Source organism: Melanostigma gelatinosum (genome assembly GCF_949748355.1).
Source record: "Melanostigma gelatinosum genome assembly, chromosome: 6".
In the NCBI taxonomy this organism is placed as follows: domain Eukaryota; kingdom Metazoa; phylum Chordata; class Actinopteri; order Perciformes; family Zoarcidae; genus Melanostigma; species Melanostigma gelatinosum.
Genome location: NC_136639.1, coordinates 12,253,075 through 12,273,926, shown reverse-complemented (window position 1 = coordinate 12,273,926; position 20,852 = coordinate 12,253,075). Strand labels below are relative to the sequence as shown.

General features: G+C 41.9%; 1 protein-coding gene across 3 annotated transcripts; it reads right to left on the bottom strand.

The window, feature by feature from the left end:
* Nucleotides 1-1,763: 1,763 nt before the first annotated feature.
* inpp5l (inositol polyphosphate-5-phosphatase L) lies at nucleotides 1,764-19,577 on the bottom strand. Of its 3 annotated transcripts, none has more exons than XM_079271017.1 (16): nucleotides 19,155-19,577; nucleotides 15,534-15,575; nucleotides 15,016-15,116; nucleotides 14,515-14,602; nucleotides 10,584-10,647; nucleotides 9,556-9,659; nucleotides 9,250-9,302; nucleotides 7,748-7,867; nucleotides 7,373-7,457; nucleotides 7,176-7,271; nucleotides 7,020-7,094; nucleotides 6,643-6,716; nucleotides 6,444-6,555; nucleotides 5,678-5,746; nucleotides 5,527-5,586; nucleotides 1,764-4,676 (listed from the first exon to the last, which is right to left on the bottom strand). In XM_079271017.1, the coding sequence occupies exons 1-15, from the start codon at nucleotides 19,212-19,214 to the stop codon at nucleotides 5,545-5,547; spliced, it is 1,185 nt and encodes a 394-aa protein (XP_079127143.1). In that variant the 5' UTR covers nucleotides 19,215-19,577; the 3' UTR covers nucleotides 1,764-4,676; nucleotides 5,527-5,544. The 3 variants fall into 3 exon arrangements, with proteins under 3 accessions (XP_079127143.1, XP_079127144.1, XP_079127145.1); XM_079271018.1 differs by having other exon boundaries at nucleotides 1,764-4,560; XM_079271019.1 differs by having other exon boundaries at nucleotides 1,764-4,144.
* Between the last annotated feature and the right edge of the window lie 1,275 nt (nucleotides 19,578-20,852).

Sequence of the window (20,852 nt, the reverse complement as noted above, 5' to 3'; positions counted from 1 at the left end):
CACATGTTTCAGTAGACAACAGGCTGTAAAAATGAAGCTAAAAATACGTTTACTTTTCTATGTTACTGTATCTCTGGCCTGTTCGATGTTACACTGCTATGTGGGGGGGGATTATGATATACACAACATTTTGTAAAAATCTATGAAATAACATTATAAAAACTGCATGATGTTATCGGTAATAATACTAATAAAAAAAGGAGTAACCTGAAGATTTTCATTTATTTTTTGTGATTATTTGAATTTTCAAAATGAAACCACATAAAGTGCCCAATATACATGAAAACGTGAAAGGGTCTCACTATAGAAGAAAAGAAAACAAGAATAGGTGGAAAATATCCTTGACCCTTCAATCAATGGAAAAACGGATAAATCGGGAGGTAAAGTACATTTAACTATTTAAAGAGACCTCGTTTTTAATAATAGGCTATATGGGTTTATGGCTGTGCCCAGGTTATTTATTATACATTATAATAGTGTGATTTGTAATTCTGGATTTTTAAAATTGAACGTCGACTAAAATAACTGCAAGCCGTGCGGCTTTGTCTTTCGTTATCGTACACTTGCTTTTGAAATCCATTGTCTATATTAGCAATGCGCAATAAATGATTGTGAAACATTTGTCAGGCTTGCGCAATGGCTCAAGTTCCACCAGTGTTTTTGCCATCAAGTGACAGTTAGAACGAAACTGCAAGCAAAAAGGCCCAAACACTGAGGACGGGTGCAAAGGTCAAATCCTGTGTGATTTACCAGCTTAATTGAAGACAATGACCCCCACAACCCACTTCAAGATAAAATCAATACCAACAGTCCTGCTCATTCACCACATAGGCTCAGTGGGTTTAACCTCTGCGTGGTACAGACGTCAGGCCAGATGATTCGGTGTCTTTGCTCACATGAAATATATTCAAAGACGATACCGTTAGTATCATACGTTGCCAATTCGGTCATGATGAAAATGTTGCTCAAGTCCACATTGACGCTATGAAAATACAAATGTTCAAAATTGATCAAGCATTATAAAATCTCTGTGATTTGTGAATTTTCAGAAGGCAATCCTTTAGTCTCCCTCCAACCTGCTGCTATCTGACCATTGAATCAACCAAAACATGAAAAGCAATAAAGGACAGAATCAGTCTCTTGATTTGTCGACACTTGAAGACTTTCACTCTGAGCAAATGTCCTAAATAGCCAGCTCATTCCAGCTTTAGAGGGCAGGCTTAATACATCCTCTGTTTTATATGACATTTTTCTTCTGTCACAAAATGAGCACAACTTAAGCTGTTTGAATTCTATGGAAAATGGATGCTTAACACATATATACCGGTAGTTCACTTGGTGCAGGGTCAATGTCCATGACCTATATTTCTTAAATCTGACCGACTCAAAAGTCAGCATGAGTAAAATTGTACAATCTTCATGTCAATATCACTAACTAGAACATGTAATAATAGAAATAATCATCTCATTTGTTCCACTTTAGGACACTCATCAAGATCCAAGCCTCTTCTCCCAGTAGCAGATAAAGCCCGCATGTACAGACATTACCCAAACATTCAGGTTTATCAGCTTCATCGCGGAAACGAAGTCAAGTAAGCATTTCCCCAAAGAGGTGTGACTCAAATGAACTGTAGAGAAACCATTGGCGTTATTCCCAAATGCCAAAGCTTTCCGTTTAAAAATCACAATGTATTGCAACATATCTTGCATATGCAGTGCTGGCAAAGCCAATAAATAACAGCCCGTCACATTTATATGGGTAATATTTTATTTGCAAAACGTATAACTATGACAATGTAGTGTTTGACCAGAGTTAATCTTAATGTCATACTGGCCTTATAATGCACTGCAGTCCCATGACTGGACAACACTGAACTGCTACAAGTTTATTACTTTAATAAAACTCTTCCATCCACACAAACATCACTGATTCTTACCACTTCACCTTGTTAAGGTGAGGCTTCAGTCCCACCGTACAAACATGACAAGACAGTCCAAACTTCAGAATAATATCTGTGAATTTATGCATGAAAAGTATTTTTGTATGAATATAGAGAGCGTGTTGTTCCACCAAGATGTGTCGGACAAAACAAAACACACAAACAATTCAAATACATGTCAGCTGGGATTGGCTCCAGCTAAGGGATAAGACAATTTATGGAAGTAACAAACCACAAACATATTTCAATCTTTTTTTAAATTAGTCAGTATTAAAGCCAGATTAAAGAAAAAACGAAATAATTCACAATTCAAAAATATTATACCGCACACATACTACAGCACGAGACTATGAATCAACAAAACAAAGTAAAACAAATCAATGTAAAAGCAAACAGTGCCTTCTGTGCTGTGTGTGTGCGCACATGTTTATAAACTGTGTATTTACAGCATTTTGTGAGGTTCAAGTGAAGCTGTCTGATGGAAACATCCATACCCATAAAGTACAGTTAGAAGTAAACATGTGCGGCCTACAGTATTATTCTTTTGGCAATGAAATGAGGTCGATGCCAACCAGAACAGAGTGGAAAATATTTTAGACAAACTGTCAAGAAAACTTTCTCAGAGTGAGGACGGCTAAAATCGAAAAAATTGACAACTATGGAACAAAGCACTTGGTATTGACGTACAGTTGGTACATGAGAATAACAGCAAAATAACTATACTTTAACTTCAACAGGGTGAAACCATCTGCTGCTGTGTTATATGAATAAATGCAGCTCCTATAGTATTCATAGAGTCAAAACTGCTGTTGTCGGTTTATTGTTGCTTTTGAATTGTTATCGCCCCTTTTGTCCACTGTCTAGTGTCATTTCTACAACATATACTGTACATTTATCAAATTCAATTCGGGAAGTGATTTAGTTATTTTAGGTTATTTAATCAAGAGGTATGGGACCTATTTAAAGATGCCGTGAGAAACTACAGTAGCTAAGCGTACCGGTATGTAGAATATGTTGTTTTATCTGGGCATCTGACCAAACTGTTGTGTCGACAGTAAACTGGTACAGCAGCATTCCTCAACAATGTTTCCGGTGCAGAATATCATCTTCCTCACAGGGACAGTAAACAACTTCAGAAAATAATCTCACAACTAAAAATGGTGTAAAACAGCAACAACAGTAGGACTGGTCCAATACTTGATATTAAATATCCTATATTTTTTTAGTTTCCATTATTATTAGTATCTTATTATAATATTGTTTGTAATGTTTAGTGAAACGTTAATTACAGCAGTTTCATGATACTAGATTCTGATTGACTGAAATAAACTGCGAATATAAAACCTCTTGAGTGGAAGGTATTCAGTCCAATTGGTACAAAATGGTCTGACTGATTGAAGAGGTTTAATAAGATATTCAGGGCCAATAAGGAATGAGTACATTTGTGGTCGGGCTTGTCTGACACTGCCTGGAAGAAAAAGTCATATTTGCAACATCTACAATCAGAAAAAGTAAGAATGGTTTACATACACGTCCATGTAAAGGGGGCTGGTGCACAGCCACCCATCTGACCAATAATGAACACATCAACCATAGTATACAGCACAGGTGCTACAGTATGAGACTATGTATCAACAAGACAATATAAGACAGAAATCAATGTAAAAGCAAAACAGTGCCTTCTGTGTTGTGTGTGGGCGCACACGTGTGGATGAACTGAATAATTACAGCATTGTGTGGAGTTCAAGTGAAGCCGTGTGATGGAAACATCCACACCCATAAAGTACGGAAGTAAACATGTGAGGCCTACATTCTTTTGCTCATGAAATAAGGTTGATGACAACCGGAACAGGGTGGAAAATATTTTAGACAAACTGTGTCAAGAAAACTCTCTGAGTGAGAAAAATAACTGCTGAGTTGTGGAATAAAGCACTTGGTATTGATGTACAAATTGTTATTGGCCCTTTTTCCATTGTCTAGTGTCATTTCATATACTGTTCATTTATCAAAATCAAATCTGGAAGTGATTTTGTTATTGAATCAAGAAAGAACAGTAGCTTAGAGTGCGTAGAATATGTTGTTTTATCTATAGAGGCCATCTGACCAAACTGTTGTGTTGACAGCAAACTGGTACAGCAGCAGTCCTCGACAATGTTTCCGCTGCAGAATAAAATGATGCTTGCAGTGATACTTCAAAAAAGAATCTGAAAATGAAAAGCATATAGTCAGCAGGACTGGTCCAATAATTCCAATTAAACTACAACTTTAAAACCTCTTGAGTGGAAGGTATTCAGTCCAGTTGGTACAAATTGGTCTGACTGAGGACATTTAATAAAATATTTTGGGCCAATAAGGAATGAGTACATTTGTGGGAGGGTTTGTCTGACACTGCCTGTAAAAACAAAAGGCATATTTCAAATATAATGCAACAACATACACGTTCATGTAAAGGGGCTGGTGCACAGTGACACACTTCAGTCTTTACATCATTTCTTCGTCTCCGTGGATGCAGACAGGAATAGCAGGAGCATCCTCGGTGACGCTGAGCTTTCAGGTAACAGGACTTAAGATCTGAGAGTGAGTAGATACTCTGGAAAACTGCACCAGAAATCCATAACAGCTGCGGATAAATCAGTGATCGTGTCAGTCGGGCTGCCGTCGACAGCACGCGGCAGTGAGACGGTCATATGTGAGACACCAGGGATGTGAGGACGGGATTTTCACAGCGGGTACGAGCTGAATCGAGACACACACACACACACACACACACACACACACACACACACACACACACACACACACACACACACACACACACACACACACACACACACACACACACACACACACACACACACACACACACACACACACACACACACACACACACACACCACATACGTTACATAATGTGCCAACAGAAACAAAAATGCAGGAATGAGAATAGTGCGAGGGCTCTATTCAACCAATGAGATAATTCTTCTTTCCTTTCCAAGTAATACACAGTGCAGGTGCAGGATGCAGTGGGTGGGACATAGTATCAAAAGGAAAAGCGGGCTGTTCGCACCATCGTTTAAGTCCCTTCATTGCATGGACTCATTATTTTGCAGCTCCACGAAAAAGGACCCTCATGAAAAAGCAGTCCGTCCCCAAAAAGATAAATTAAAACGGCAAGACAACAAAAATCATGGCCGTAAAAATGCCAATACGCTGTCCCGCACAATTCATGTCTCTCCGGCCGACCATCCAGATGGTAATTAATGAAAAGAGGGCCAACAATGCACTTAGTGTGCAGCCACAGTGACAGTGGAGAGGATTCGATAGACATAGATCAGTGAAAGGTGCTGATCGCTCGCGGTCCTACTACGCGGGACACAAAGGAGCGCTCGTGTCCCGCAGGCACTTCATCTTAGTTCATATCCCGACTCCAATGGGCCAGCCTGGGTTATGGCCCTCTGGGGACCTGAGCAAGATTACTGTGATCGCTCTCACGCACTGAATGCACCCCTCTGGAATCGCCACACAGACACACATACACTTCAACATGCTGTACCGTATAAACACACTCACTGGCACGTGTTCTTACCATTGAGAAGGATCCAAGTCAATGGTCATTTGTCTTCAGTAAGAAGAACAAGAAAACCGGCTACAAGAGAAAACACACCAGAGTTACACTCCAGTTTGTTTGGCTGCCCAATAGACTATAATAGACATGCTATTTAAACAGTTACCGGTACCTTGTGGTCCCCCATACAGACATTAGGACCCACTGTGTTGTAAACAACGCTCTTCTTGCCGTCATCGCCCTAAAAAGAAGAACGGTTCTTTAGTAACACAGGAAATGAAAAGTGGCATTCAACATGAACTTACTTCTATAACTCATTTTAGTTGAATTTTCTCAATTGAATGTCACCTGCATGGCTGCGTGTTGTTAGATGTTTTAAAACGAAGTCAGCTGGAATCTTTGGTTAGCTTTATTAGCGAGCGTGTTACAGCTGAAAATCAATGGTGACCGGCTACAAATAAGAAGCCCGCTTGGTCTGGCAATATTCAATCAGTCTTCAGTGGTAAATCTGTCACCGCCATTATAACGTGCCGTGTGAGAAGCTTGCCGGAGCAACGGTACCTATGGGGCGTAGTGCTTCGAAAGATAAGGGATATAAAGATGATGACGCTTCATTTGGATAGATAATGTAAGCGCTAATAATACAACCTATGGTTAGCATTTAAGATAAATGACACTAATCTTAAAATGAAGTCGCCAGCCATGTGAGAATGTAAATATTGTTTGAACAATGGCAGAAAGGTCCACCAGTCACTTAGCCTTATCTGACAACAAATAACCGTTTGGGAAGTTGCAATCTTGTATTAAACTGTGTATATACAAACCGTTTAACAGAGAATAGTTTCTGCACTTTGTGTGAAAATGTTACGTCAGCTAACCTGCAGAAAGTTATGAATATAAGCTGCAAAATACAATGATAGCAGCTTTGACTGACTGACCTCGTGCATGAATTCTTGGGCAGTGTGCGACATGAGGATACGATCACACCAGGCAGGACAGCGAGTGTTCATGTACTGGGTCGGTTTCGTGTACTCCTCACTGTAGGGGTAGCTGAGAGAGAGAGAGACGTTGTATTTAAAGGACGGCAACAGAGGTGGGAGTTTACACACAGTATGTTGCAGCATGTAGCTCTGTTACCTGGGTGGAAACGTGATGTCTTCTTCCTTAATAATATCATGAAAGGCTGCGACTTCTTTGTCGTACTTCAAAAGCTGAGGGACAGAGGCCATACAGGAAATCTCAACACATTAAAAACCAACGTGATGTGAGTGAGTACAGCTTAAGCACGGGGGAAAACCCAGTTTACTGTCAAAGTCATCACAGCTTTGTTTACCTCAGACTTTTTCTATTTACTCTACTGTCATTCATATGACTGTATTTCCGCTGATTGGCCTTAATCTAAAAACTGTGAAGACCAGATGCCAGATAGTTGCCAAGCAGCCTGTTGTTTCTGTTGCGTTTCCCTAAAGCTGTGGTGTCGCTCATCCATGTGGGTGAAAGGCGAGTGCCCTCACCGCTCTGCCGTTGTCCTCCCTGAAAACCGCCTGGTGCAGGTAGGCAAACAGCTTCTCCTCAATGTGGAGCAGCACCTGATGATGAAAGCAGGTTGAAGTGAATGCAGCAGCGAAAAAATAAAATGTCAGTTGTCTTAACAGAGTTGGTTCAATCACCTGGTGGTCAGTGTCTTTTCCTTCGCAGATGATCTTCTCCACTTCATTACTGCATTCCTTCTTCACTGTCTGCACATCTGCCGCTGTGGACAGATGCTGCTCACAGAAACACAAAACACAAGAAAGGGTCTATGTCAGCATGTCAGGCTGATACACATCCTCATCATCTGAGCTTCAGGAAAGATGTTGTTACATACCTGGACCACACTAAGTGTGTCCAGACGGAAGTTGAAATCTCCAAACAGGATGAAAGGCAGAGGAGTGTAGCGGCTGTCTGATATCCTGGAAGGAAATAGCACTGTATTGCACAGGTGTTTGGGTCCAAATGTGAATATCATATTATCTTCAGAATATTCCATTCAAAGGTCAGAGTTTTTGTACGATCATGAAATATCATGTTTACATGATCGCATTAGCCAAAGAATGTTACAATATACTCCAATCACTCAGTCAAGCAAGGAGGCTTCATAGTTGTTCTTTGGTTTTGACTCAGTGTGTGTTTGCCGTCATCTTGAACAATTTGCATGTCGTGTTTTTTATTTTTCATAGTTGTGTGCAGCTGCAAGTCCGACCTGTTGATGACATATCTGAGAGCGTTTTTGCGGTTGGCTGAGTAAATGGACGGACAGGAGTTGCAGGCAACGAGGTTGGAGGCGTCGTGGAACAGGTGGACATTGACCAGGTCCAGACCTCTGTGAGGCACACACACACACAAACACACACACAGAATATGGTGATATTTGGCAGGTGGAGAAGGAAACAGGAAACAATTAGATAGATGAGTGTGTCTGCCTGTACGTGTGCCAACATGGGTGTCAGTTATGAGGAGCTTTCTTATCGGTGAGTGCGTCGGCGTTAATCCTGAGTCCACAAACAAGCACATTTGTCGATTGTGCCGAGCGTTCGCTCTTTTTCTTTGGCTGTCACTGGAAAACAATTAATGTGCATCCAACAAAGGCCGACTGGGTTGACTCACAGCATGATCTTGTGGCACACAGATTGTGGGCTCCTTTTGTTATTACCCCCAGGTGACAACCTAGCAGAGCAAATAGTGACTACAGTTCCCAGGAAACACAGACAGCTGGAGCAGCAGCTTTATCCTGGTTCAGTTCAGAACCATATTTAGCTTCCTTTACTTCAATTCAGTAGTTTCAAAATATACATTTTAAATATTTATTTTTTGCTGCTGTTCTTATACAAACAGAACATTCAGTATATGGTCTGGGTCAGCAGCAGGGCGCCATGCTGCATTGGCTGTGTATATGAAATTGTTCATCAATTTGAATTGGACGGTTTAGTCAAAAAACCACATGAATAATTTCAAAGTTGTTGAAACATCCACAGAGAGACAACCCAAATGAAAATGGTGATTGGGGTGTTGTGAAAACAGACGGTGTGAGTTTGAACCACTGCAACAGCACTGAGTAATTGTTTGTGAATGAGAGCTGAGAGCTCAGACAAATTGTGGGTTGTACGATCAAAACAATAAGCTTTAAAGACACAAACAACGCTGTGTAGAGCTGATCTGAACTGCAGAATCGTGTGATCCAGTGTAAATACAAAAATATGAATAAAATGCTGGTTAAAATAAAAAAGGTTTTGTCGAAAAACTAATTTATGAATCTCAAATTAAGGTGTGATAATTATATTTTTTAATGAATCTCAAAAGTGTAGTGTATTTGCACTCGTACTGAAACATTTCGAACAATACCTTAGCCCTCCTCTGGGGTTGGAAACACAAAGGAAAAGCAGACTGTCTTTCGTTTGATGCCAATAAATCATTCGTGATCTCCCTTTCTTCATTTCTCGTTTTGCAGAACTTTGACAGCTGCTGTATCAAACAAGGGTTTCTTTGTTTTCATGTATCAAGGGCCCACAACAGATGAACACACACTGGCGTTCAAACCTGTTTGAGCAAAGCAACCTGCCTGGTCACAAGAGAGCTCATTTATCACAACAGCTTTTCCAATAACTGGATTTCACAAAAGTCAGCTGACAACCAAAAGCGAAAGTGAGTCGAGTCCAAGGCTGACTTTATTTTGTCATCAAGGTGTGATTCGTGCACAGTACGTACTGGTCGTGTATAATCCAGCGGGTCCTCATGAAGCCCTTTCTGGACCACTTGAACTGCAACACAGACAAATGAGAGTGAGTCACTAAACAGCAGTAAGCCGTGTCTTTGAAGGGCCAAACTGATAATTATTGATTCTTTCACATAATTTGTCTCATCTCCCTGTCAGAGCGGGTAGACAGCCCCTACAGCCCCAGTAGACTCATTTGTCCCAACATCTCCCTTTGGCCCTCACGTACCCCTCCCCACACACTCACGCACACACAAATGTCGGCATACACAGATGCACACTCGTGCATACATACTCACATCAGGCCAGAAATTCTTTGGGAATTTTTCTTTCTCCACTGTGGCAACCCCGTCCAGAGAGCCCACATGCTTGTTTTGTCCCGACACTGCTTTAAAATCCTTAACTGTGTGGGGGAGAGAGAGAGAGAGAGAGAGAGAGAGAGCGAGAGAGAGAGACGGGTGGGGGAGGGGGGGTATGACATGTAAAAGAGTGAGAAAACATGCAAACAGCAATCAATAAACTGGTGTTAACCTCATCAGAGCGGCATACGTGATGAGAGGATCTATAAGCAAGCCATTAGACTGTGTTTGGTGAACAACAATCGGTTTGGGCCACACAGCGAGTGGCAGCTGCAGGATGTTTATGGTTCTTCCATAAGCTTTTCTGAGGAGCTTTTTCACGCCTAACGTGACTGGACTATGCAGCAGGAAAATAACGGCTCCACTTTAAATTCAGGTTGTTTGCAAATATCTGGCCGGGAAGTGTGGGCCATCAAATTGTCATTATACAATTAGAAATGTCCTGAAGATCCTGATAAAAGAAATGACAAGAAACTTGCCAATCGTCTGCAACATTGCTCTGAATCCATCGAGTACAGGATGCAAGAGGAATGGATTGTGTTGAGACCTAAAATTATCTTTTTTTTTGCCAGCTGACAAATCCTAAAATGATAGAAAATCATTGCAAACGGCATGCATAAGGAGTAGAGATGCACCGATACTGATATCGGATATTGGTCTGAAACTGACTCAAATAGTTGGATCAGGTATCGGTGACCAAAGGCAGAGCCGGTATCGGATTCCATTCTTTCAATAAATGACAATTCTGTAAATTTATATCTGTGTATATATTTGTTACATTTTGTATGACAAAGTTAGGAAAGCAATGTTTAAGTCAAGCCTGGTGTTTCCTTACACATAAAATAATGATACCAGTCACTTCCACACAGTGAGGCTTACATCTGATTCATTAAACACTGGCAGATACGCAGGGATCAGGACTGAAAAAGTTGGATCAGTGCATCACTGATAAGGAGTAAAGTTTTTACCATTAAAATCATACTGAGAGATGTTTTTCAGTTTCTTGTGTATGAAGTACAAGCTCCCCAAAGCCTGTGGAGAGAGAGAAATAAAGAACAGAAGCGTTACAACAACAACAAAAGTTATAACATGCGATGATATTTCTACACTGTGCTGTCAAATAAAGGTGAAAATGACTCTTTTAATGTCGTTGCAGACACAGAAAATCCATGTTTAGTCCAACAAAGGTGCCTGGAATTGAGCCGTATACACATATTCCCATTTTCAATGTTGCAGCATTAAACTCCATGAAACTGAGGTATTTAATCGTTTTAACCAGAACACTTGAGCTCGGTCTGATCCATTTCGAGCGGTTCCCCAACAGCGATTCACAATGAAACCGAAACATCACCATCATCTTCTCAACTCAACCTCGAAGATGATGAATTGAATTGTTCCCCATCGTGTGAGCCTCGCATTGAACGGTCCGCAGTATGTAAGTTACTCTACCATGGCCACATGAAACTTTAAAGAATAGAGACGTTAACTGCACCACACATTCACATACTGCACACCCCCCCCATCATACACACACTTCAGCACCCAATCATCCTTGACATGGGGCTGACAATTTTTAATGTACTAACTGCCTGCTCCACTGATCTGATTAATCATGCCCTGTGAGATCAATAAAGACAGAAAATTAAAACAATTTAAAAGGTATTAAGCAGTAGGCCTGCTGTCTGCCAACGCTGCCACTGTGACTGGGGGCCGAAGAAAAATCAGCCGGCGCTCAGAGGGCTCGGGGCGTGACGGACCACTGTGCACTCACAAACATCTACCCAGAGCATGAGAGATCTCTCCCTGAAGAGATCATTTATCATCAGTGCCAAAGTCATCCTCATTTAATAAAATGGAAGTGTCTCCGTGATCGGCTCCAGTGAGCGGCAATTAGTGACCAACTTGTCCAAACTAAGGCTTGAGTCATGGCGTTATTTGACCGTGTCTGGTAGGGTTGGTAACTTAATGCTGAAAAAAAAGAGAATGTTTCTGAGAAGCAAGTTGACATTGTTTTTAATTTCAGTTAACAATCAGCGCACAATTACGATTTTTAGGAGGATTTAATGACCCTATTCTGATAATTAGCTCAGGATAACTGTTCTATATATTTCTCAGAGTTTATGTTGAATCCCACACACACACACTCACACACACTCAAACTCAGATACACATTCTCCTCCACATACTCTGCCAAACACCTATCTTCATCAATCAGGCTTGTGCACAGTTTAATAAAAAAATATTGACTTACAAGTGATTTTTTATCAAAACACCATTTGTACTGGGAATGCATGCAAGTCGGCCCCCTCGACTCCTGCGGCCCCTCTGAAAGGAGAACCCCCCAAACTCTCTCTTGGCCATATAACTGATGATCCGCAGCCAGGGGGAAACAAATTGAAAATCAATGCAGGTGGCACCAACGAAATGAGAATGAGGCATTAGGAGGGGTGGGGGTGGGGGGGGGGCTGCAACCCTCTCAGGGCAAACAGTGGAGGGTGCGAACACTCCAGCGCAGGGGAAACTTAGTCCTGGCTGTCTTTCAACAACCCCCCCTCACACTTTATTTATCGTGCACAAATGGGCTGGGATCAATAGTTTTAATCTAGAGTTAAATGTATTGACTTTGGCCTGTCTCCCCCCCCCCCACACACCTGGCCATTGACTTTCTCCTTTTTACTTCACACACCTTCAGTCTACAGATGCAGCCATTGACCCCTACTGTCAGACGTCCAGTGTGAGGGTATCACATGGGAGGAGTAAGGGTTAATAGTTTAAGAAATACGCAGCCACTGTTCTCAACCCGGGAGGTGTTTCTCCCAACCAGGGCAAGGCAAGGCAAGGCAAGTTTATTTGTACATCACATTTCAACAACAAGGTAATTCAAAGTGCTTCACATGAAACCATTAAAAGCATAAAGGCAAAAGTAAAGGAGATTTAAAACATACATTGAAACAATAATCGATGTCTCCCTGAGACATTAAGCTGCACGCAATCAACCATACACTGCCGCAATTCTGCAATTACTCGCACACAAACCACGTCTGGAAAAGATCTCTGCCCATCTGCGTTTTATAGTGTACGCCTTGCACGAACTCGGTCCCGGAGGAAATGGCGACATATTGTGCACTTTCTAAATTTGGGCAGGATTTCAGACAAACTAACGCCGACAAACCCGTTATGGACAACTCCTAACGTAAGTTCAATTTCAAGGAAAAGACTGAACACTTGCTGGTGAGGTCACTAAAAGAAGAAGTTGGAAGCAAGAATTGTCTTTCATGATAGGTGAGGAGATTGAGGTTGAACACACTGAAGAGCAGCGCATCCCACCCCTTCGATCGAGATGACGATAAGAGACGCCGGTAGGGACGTGAGTCCCTTAACACAGTGGTCCCCAACCCCCGGGCCGCGGACCGGTACCGGGCCGCGGGTCATTTGGTACCGGGCCGCACAGAAAGAATAAATAACTTTTTTTCATTTCATTGATTATCAGAGTCGGAAAGATATTTTATTTTGAAAAATGACCGGATTCTCTCCCAATTACATGCGCCTGTCTCTCTTGACACATGTCAACACGCTTGTCACGAGCGTTACTTCCCAACCACAAAAGACCCACGAACTGCGAAGGAATGGATCCGCGACCCATTTGTGAACAAACCAGGTGAATCGAGCTTATCCGTGCCAGAGGGAGATCAGCTGCTGGAGCTTGAAAATGACGGCGGCCTTAAAAGTATGTTTGGGACAACAACTCTGCTGCCGGTGTTAAATGTTAAATTACCAAGTACAAGTGGGAGTTTTGCTGGACAGAGTTTGAATCCAGGTTGTTGCGATCTTTCCATAAATGTATTTTCTTCCATGTATTTCTTCATACGTGGCTGTGATGCAGTGCTCACTCATACAATCATAATCCCTGCAATCGATATGAGATGTGTCTTTTAGATCTCCAGCAATATGTTTGTGAAAGTGTGACGAAACAGGCGACAGAGGCAGAAAACCGCTGCAGCTGTTAAGCGAACACAACACGCGCACAGAAGGAAAACCAGTAGGTCCAGAAACCAGTAGGGACGTAACACCGGTCCGTGGAAATATTTTATAACATGAAACCGGTCCGTGACGCAAAAAAGGTTGGGGACCCCTGCCTTAACATACTTGTCTTTAAGAACATCTTGTCGCTGCTCAACTATTACAACATTGTTTCATACGAGATCTTTTAGATTCACGCCACCCACTTACTTAAGGCCGTGTTGTTTTCTGAGATTGTACCGTGACGGAAGAAACACAACCCGTAAACAACAACATCTCCTCACACATGACAAATCTGCACTGATACTTCTGATTGTGTGTGTTTTGTCTCTTATCTTGATGGCGAAATGAAAAACAACTCGACATATGAGTATTCTTGGTTTGATCAAAACAACAGCCTTGTTATTCTAAAAACGACTGGTAGAAGAAAACACTGGTAGCAATAAACACACTGAGCACAAGCCTTTTTAGCTCGCAACATAGCTGACAACACCAGTTATTGCACACGTCATCTATATACTGTGTTGCATACGGCAGTAGCAGCATGTTGTCTGCTATTTATTTTTAACAAAAAGTTTTAGGACATCATCTGAATGTGAAAATAATCTTTAGTTAACCAAACCTTTTTCTTCTTTTGTAACCCCCCCCCCCCCCGCTAAAATCTTATAACATACAAAATGTAATAACTCATATGTATTTACAAATGTTCCACTCTGATCTAAAGTGTTGACCAGCAACCAACTCCTACTTTGTACTCATCAGCATCAGCAAGGTCCATCCAACCGCTCCAACTACCTCTGAGCACTGGCAGGGAGGAGGACCCCATCTAGTGGAAGCACATGTGAACTGCGCAGACTCAGACCTGAGTGCGTTTCTTACCGTGAAGCTGTCTTCTGCTTGGAACTGGTTGTCCACATAGATGCAGACCCTGTCAAAGTCTTTCATTTCCTCACTGGACTCAATGTTCCTGGAAACAACGGAGCTATCATTAAGCAGTAGAGCGATATAGATATAGAGCTGAAGAGGTTAGTCAATCAATTGATTCGATTGAAGTGATTTTTTAAGCTGATTGTAGCTTCTGAAATGTGAATGTTTGTTCTTAATCTTCTGTGATTATAAACTGAATATCTTTGGGTTTGGGAATGTTTTGTGGCCAAAACAAGCTATTTGTCACTGTTTTATATTCAATAGGCAATTAAACAATGAACAGAGAAAATAATCAGGAAGATAAATCAATCATGAAAATAACTGAAAGCAGGAACAATTTAAATAAAGAGACTAGAGTATTTTTAAGAAGCTTGTGATTATATCGAACACATGGTGAACAACGAACATGACTTTACTGAGCAACATGGACGATGAGAAGCACATCAGTCCTACCAAAAGAAGTTTTCGGCGTGGCCCATGTTGACCATATAGTCCTTTCCTCCCACCTCCTGGAAGTGCAGGGCGATGAACTGCGGGTTGTGGCTGTGGATAGTCTGTAACAAAGCAGCACAAACAGGTCTTAGTCGACAGGTTTTACATTGCAGAGTCATGAGGAGTGAGGGGGGTCAACACTGTGTTACAGGATGGAGTGAACTGTCCATTCGGGGTCATGTGGTGCTTTTCTGTGAATTAACTTGTGCCGTGCCTTTGTTATCGGTGACTTTACTGATACAAAGCATCCGTTTTTTCCAGAGGAACATGGAGCTGTTCTGTATGTTTGGATGTCACCAATGTAACGCTGCCAGAAGCCTACAAAGTGGGCCAGAACCAACGATGTAACATAGTTGTTATTTACCTGAACTGCACCAGATTGTCCACAAAATAGGGAGACACTGCAGGTGATGAGTGGAAATACTAAATGTAAGAGTGATTTATTAATGCAAGTCCAAATCCAGGAGGCCCAAACTTACCGTATACAATTCTTGTAACCACTCATTTTGAATTTCACCCACCTACAACAGGACAAAAGAGAAAAACCATCAAAGGCATGCAACGTTTCTTCAAGAACTGGTCTAAAATCCAATACAAAACTTGCATTCATTTGGTTATTTTGGCCACCTGGGGGCAGTGCAACACGCTGTAAGCACAGAACTGAAATATCACATTGTAAGGATGTTATGACTAATTTGTTTATTTATCATGTGTGTGCCAAGGGCGATTGTTTTGGTATTAGCACACGATTAGCTATTGTCCCAACTCAACACTTCCTTATCCTCCTTAGAATTTTTCACATTTCCTTTTTCACATTTCGACAGTGGAGCAACAGAGTGTGTGGCAAGTTTACAAGAAAACACTGGTCGTAATAAACACACTGAGCACAAGCCTTTTTAGCTCGCAACATAGCTGACAACACCAGTTATTGCACACGTCATCTATATACTGTGTTGCATACGGCAGTAGCAGCATGTTGTCTGCTATTTATTTTTAACAAAAAGTTTTAGGACATCATCTGAATGTGAAAATAATCTTTAGTTGCAGCCCTAATCTATAATACAGTACACAGTGCAGTACAATACTGTAGAAATATACTGTATAAAGTAGCTTAAGCATTTTAGCTGACAAGCAAGAGTTAACGAGCTATGGCTACTTGGAAGTCTACAGACATCATGCTCTATTCCTCACAACATTCTCTTCAAGTGATTGTGTGTTTTGTCTCTTATCTTGATGGCGAAATGATAAACAGCTCGACATAAGACGATTCTTGGTTTGATCAAAACAACAGCCTTGTTATTCTAAAAACCACTTCCTGATAAAATGTATTTTTTTGCAGTCTGATTTCCTTTGTGATGGGATGAAAGATGTTTTATGAGCCCATTGAATTGTACTGAACCGTGCTCTATTCCTCACATTACCTTCAAGTGCACTGAGTGACAAACCACCAAGAACACTAAGTGTCAATCTGAGCGACTCCTTTAACATTACACATATTCATTTATCCCTTGTTAATACAAAGATATTCATTAGAAAATCTTTAATTATTGGGTCAAAAAATGAGCCACTTATGATGTTTTATAGAATGTAAATTAATTGAATTTTTTAAAATACAAAAAAAACATCATCACAGCTTCCGACTTGAACATTACAGCAGGTCATCAATCACAGAAAGGAAACACTCTGATCTATAATTCACTCTGAGCAGGTGAAAAAAACAATAAAAAACAATAAAGATCGTCTGGAAATATGATCCTGTGTGTTCCAGGACGTCGTCTCATTCAAGTGGCTGCACCTGTTTTAATCTGGCCACCTCTCCGACGGTGAGTTTTACATTTCATGGCCACTTGACAGCTGGGGCTACTGTTAAATATGTAGGATGAGAGCATGCGGATAAACCCTGAAACAAAGCAATCTGTCTAACAAGGTTGTGGCTGACTCGGACCTTTTCCTGTTTGGAACCACGGGTATAATTCCATTTACAGCTACACCACGTGGCCTCGTGTAGCTGTAAACTGATAAATAACTGAATTCACTGATCATTAAAAGCCCAAGTACACAGTGGGTGAGACCAAAACTACCCCCCACCTGCTAGGTAAAATCACATGTTAACCTCACAGTTTACACTGACGTTAAAATCCTCTTGATTCTCATACCGGAGAATCCTTTTCATGCTGTTTCAAGACCACAAGCAGTACATCAGCAACCTCTCCTAAACTGTGGCATTTGAACATGTCCTTTCTTACACACACCCGCTTCAGAATTGTTCCCGTCGCAAAGTAATGTACAACCTTCTGGCGACGCCAGGTGCATTCATACTAGCTGAGAAATGGCTTTGCATAGTGTATTTGCATGGCAGTGGGCAGGGATGACTGCAGCTCTGCGATTATAACCAGAAGAACTCATTGACCCGACAAACAAAACACCTCCGTGGCAAACTCGTAGACGTGAGCTTTCATGAATCTAGCATGATGATAAGGTTAATGCTATGTTGTTCCAAGCTGACTATGAGAAGAAAAACGTGTATTTGGCAATAATGTGTTCCAACAACAGACGCCTCATATTGTAATTTGTCCGATGCCATTTGTTTGCATACAGGGAAAGTTTGTGTCAGAACAACGTATATTCAATGCATGTGGGTCCATACACAGTCATTACACAAGTTTACAACACGCAACGGACATAATCTCCAGGATACTGCAATGGTGGGCCACAGAAATGTTGCTTGTGCAAGAGAGTAGCAAACTGTCTCACCGGCTAAACTGCTCTGCCGAGACACTCGGCGAGTCCCAGTTCTGTAAAGCAAGAGGATTCACCCTGTGATGTGCTTAAGGTCTTGCTCTTATTCCAAAGGCTGGGTGAACATTTAGAAGTGTTTATGGAAATAGGGGGAGGGGGGGGGGCCTAAATTAGAAGAAAAGCTTAAGTCCCCCGGGGGAGATATGCATCTGTTTACATATCTCCCACAATGGGATCCAACATGTTTAAATTGGAGCAAGATCTGGCAACAGGAAACATGGTCCTGAGCCAAATTTCCATGAGTGTAAGAGCCCTCCTCCCTGCAATGTCCAAAGGTTTGTGAGCCCGGCAGAGGTCCAAAATGAAAACCATTGTTGAGAATAGTTCAAATACAGTCGAATCTCTTTAATCCCTTGAAAAGTGTGTTTACGTTATTTCTAAGATACAGACATTCAAGACTCGGCTATAAACTAGAACTTAGATTACATTATAGAAATAGTGATACCACTTGAGCCAATGACGTAAATGGCATGCCTTGCAGTAAGATAAGACTGCTATGAACTGACTATCGGGTAACACAGAGCCTCCCTGTATGAACTGTATTTTCAACAGGGATTGCACATAGTGTAAACCTGAAGAGGGTCCCCACAGAACTACTTCATATAAATAATGGGAGGGGGTCTCGATTACTATTTCAGAGCGTCTGGAAGACCACTGCTGTGGCACATAAATGCCCAAATACTGAATGACATGAGATGGCATGGATGTTCGGGGCAATATAAGAAACTTACAATTCGTCCAACTTACATGAACACAAAATGTGGTACATGTGAGGTCTGCTGTTACACCAAAATGACAGGTCCAGTAAGATTCAAAAGGAAGATTACTTTTTTAATTCAGTGTGTTAAGCAAGTCAATTGAATTAAATGTAGAAAACCCTTGCAAAAACTCATGTTGCACATAGGCTGAAGTAGGTTTTCATAGCTGATCCTTCAGCGTCACAGTATCTGACGGGTCACAGATTTCAGTGTAACACCACAGCCTCTATCAGGTCACGTGGGGCGTGAAACTTTCGCGTCCCACGAGTAAATAACTGAAGCGTCTGGCTTCGGCTTGATCAACTGAAGCGTCTGGCTTTCCATTCAATATTCATATTAGGTGGACGAACACTATTGAGCACAAAGTTACTGACAGAAGACCAAGAAACAAAGCTGAGCAACTCGACAGTGTAACGTAACATAAAAAAATGCAATTAAAGTAACAATGTCACTAAGTCAAGAGGCCGAACAGCATGAAGTAGAATCCTCTGGCAGCGCTTCGGCCCAGGCTCGTTTTAATGTTACTCTTACCAGTGCACTTACATTGTCAAAGAGTGACCCGACATTTGCGGTGACAAGCAGCACATCGGTGTGCGTTTCCATGTTTACGAGTCACCTTCACCGACGGTCCGAGGGAACTCCGTAGCGTCTCCAAATGACGCGCCTGCGGGTATCGCTGATGTAACTGACGCACTCCGGGAGCTTACAGAGGCTTATTGTGTGAGCCCCAAAATCGCTACTCGTACAACCGCTCTAAATACACCGGCACATCATTGACGATACTGTGTCGCTGCTGCTCCGACTTGTTTTGGTTATGGCGGGCTGTCGTATCAGGTCGTCATCATATGCCGTAGCGGCGCGCATATCCATCGTCCAGCCGAGCAGCGGGGAGTGAGTTTAACCGCCTATACATGCGAGGGCTTCCGCTTCCTCTCGGTTAATTGGACGAGTAGCTTCTTAGCGGATTTAAACCAGCATGGACGGCGCATATGCTGCTGCTGCTGCTGCTGCTGCCTTGACGAGCGCTCACACAACCGAGCAAAGCAGTTACAGTCTTCGCTTGGTTGTCAACTCCGGTGCTCCGCCTCCGCCCGTTCACTGACTGCGAGTCGTCCGTACGGTCTTCCTTCAGCCAAGTTTGTTACCACTGAGCCAAACGTCGTGGCCATCGCTCCAAAGTGTAATCTCCTCTGAAGATAATCCCGTCACATTTGATTACATACAAACCTGTGCGTCTGGCCTGTATTGCAAATTAACTGTAGCTCCACGTTGTTATTACTGCAACCTAAACCCCTGTTGAATAAGCTACTGTTATAGTGCAATAATAATATGTAAGATTATATAAAATACTACAATGAATAGTTTAACGACCAGAGGAAGTTCAAATAACCTGAAATGACTCTCAACTCACCACTCTCACTCTGTGTCAACAGGAAGTCATTTATGTTCTGCTCTGGAAAACCTCAAAACTATAACCAGAGGGCTCTCATCTTTATTTGTGCCTCTGCAGGTGTGTGTTCATCAGTAATTACTGCTTTTACCTTTACATACATTGCAGCAACTGCCAAGCCAATGCACTGCTCTGGTGTACAGCTATATCAGTGGGACTAGCTTTGTTTTTATGTGCATAACCTTTAGGTTAGTCATGTTCTCTAGAACAGCCTGCCTCCTACAACTTCCAGTCATCACAACAGCAAAGTAACCACAATATTGTACAACACAGCTACAGGAGCGTTCTCTACCCAGTGGAGCACAGAGCCTTACAAGTCTTATTTGGAGTCAATGGATCGGTGCCATTCCAGTAAAGCAAAGCTTGCAGAGGGCCAAACACTGGCTCTCCATAGTGCTGCGAGTGAGCTGTTCAACCATGGCACGGTTGAACAGCCAACCCTTTGAGCTCTTCTCCCCACTTCCTCTTACTCCTCCCCTGAGCACTGTGTGCTTTATTCTCCAACGTCAACAGATCCATTTGAAACTATTGCAACAGAGTTGCAAAAGAATGCTGCCATGTCCATCACCGGTTTGGAAACAAAGAGAGTTAAAAGTGGAAACCTCTCTGAAAAGGACAGAGGCCGGTTTATTGCCGCCAGGAGGAGAGGCCGGGGGTTTTGGATAAAGCCGCTGCAAAATAATCAGCAGCATAGATCCACAGAAAGAGATATTTAGACTAGATCCTGAGTACATTGTACACTAGGGAATGAATACAAAATATACAAGGTTTCAAATAAAGCTTTCAATCCT

Bases quoted from the DNA above. Each gene is read 5' to 3' on its own strand.
- inpp5l (XM_079271017.1), bottom strand. From the start codon at position 19,214: ATGGAAACGCACACCGATGTGCTGCTTGTCACCGCAAATGTCGGGTCA. The intron at 7,272-7,372 runs GTATGTAACAAC...TTCTGTGAGCAG, and splicing joins ACACACTTAGTGTGGTCCAG to CATCTGTCCACAGCGGCAGA. The intron at 5,587-5,677 runs GTACCGGTAACT...TTTCTCTTGTAG, and splicing joins TCTGTATGGGGGACCACAAG to CCGGTTTTCTTGTTCTTCTT.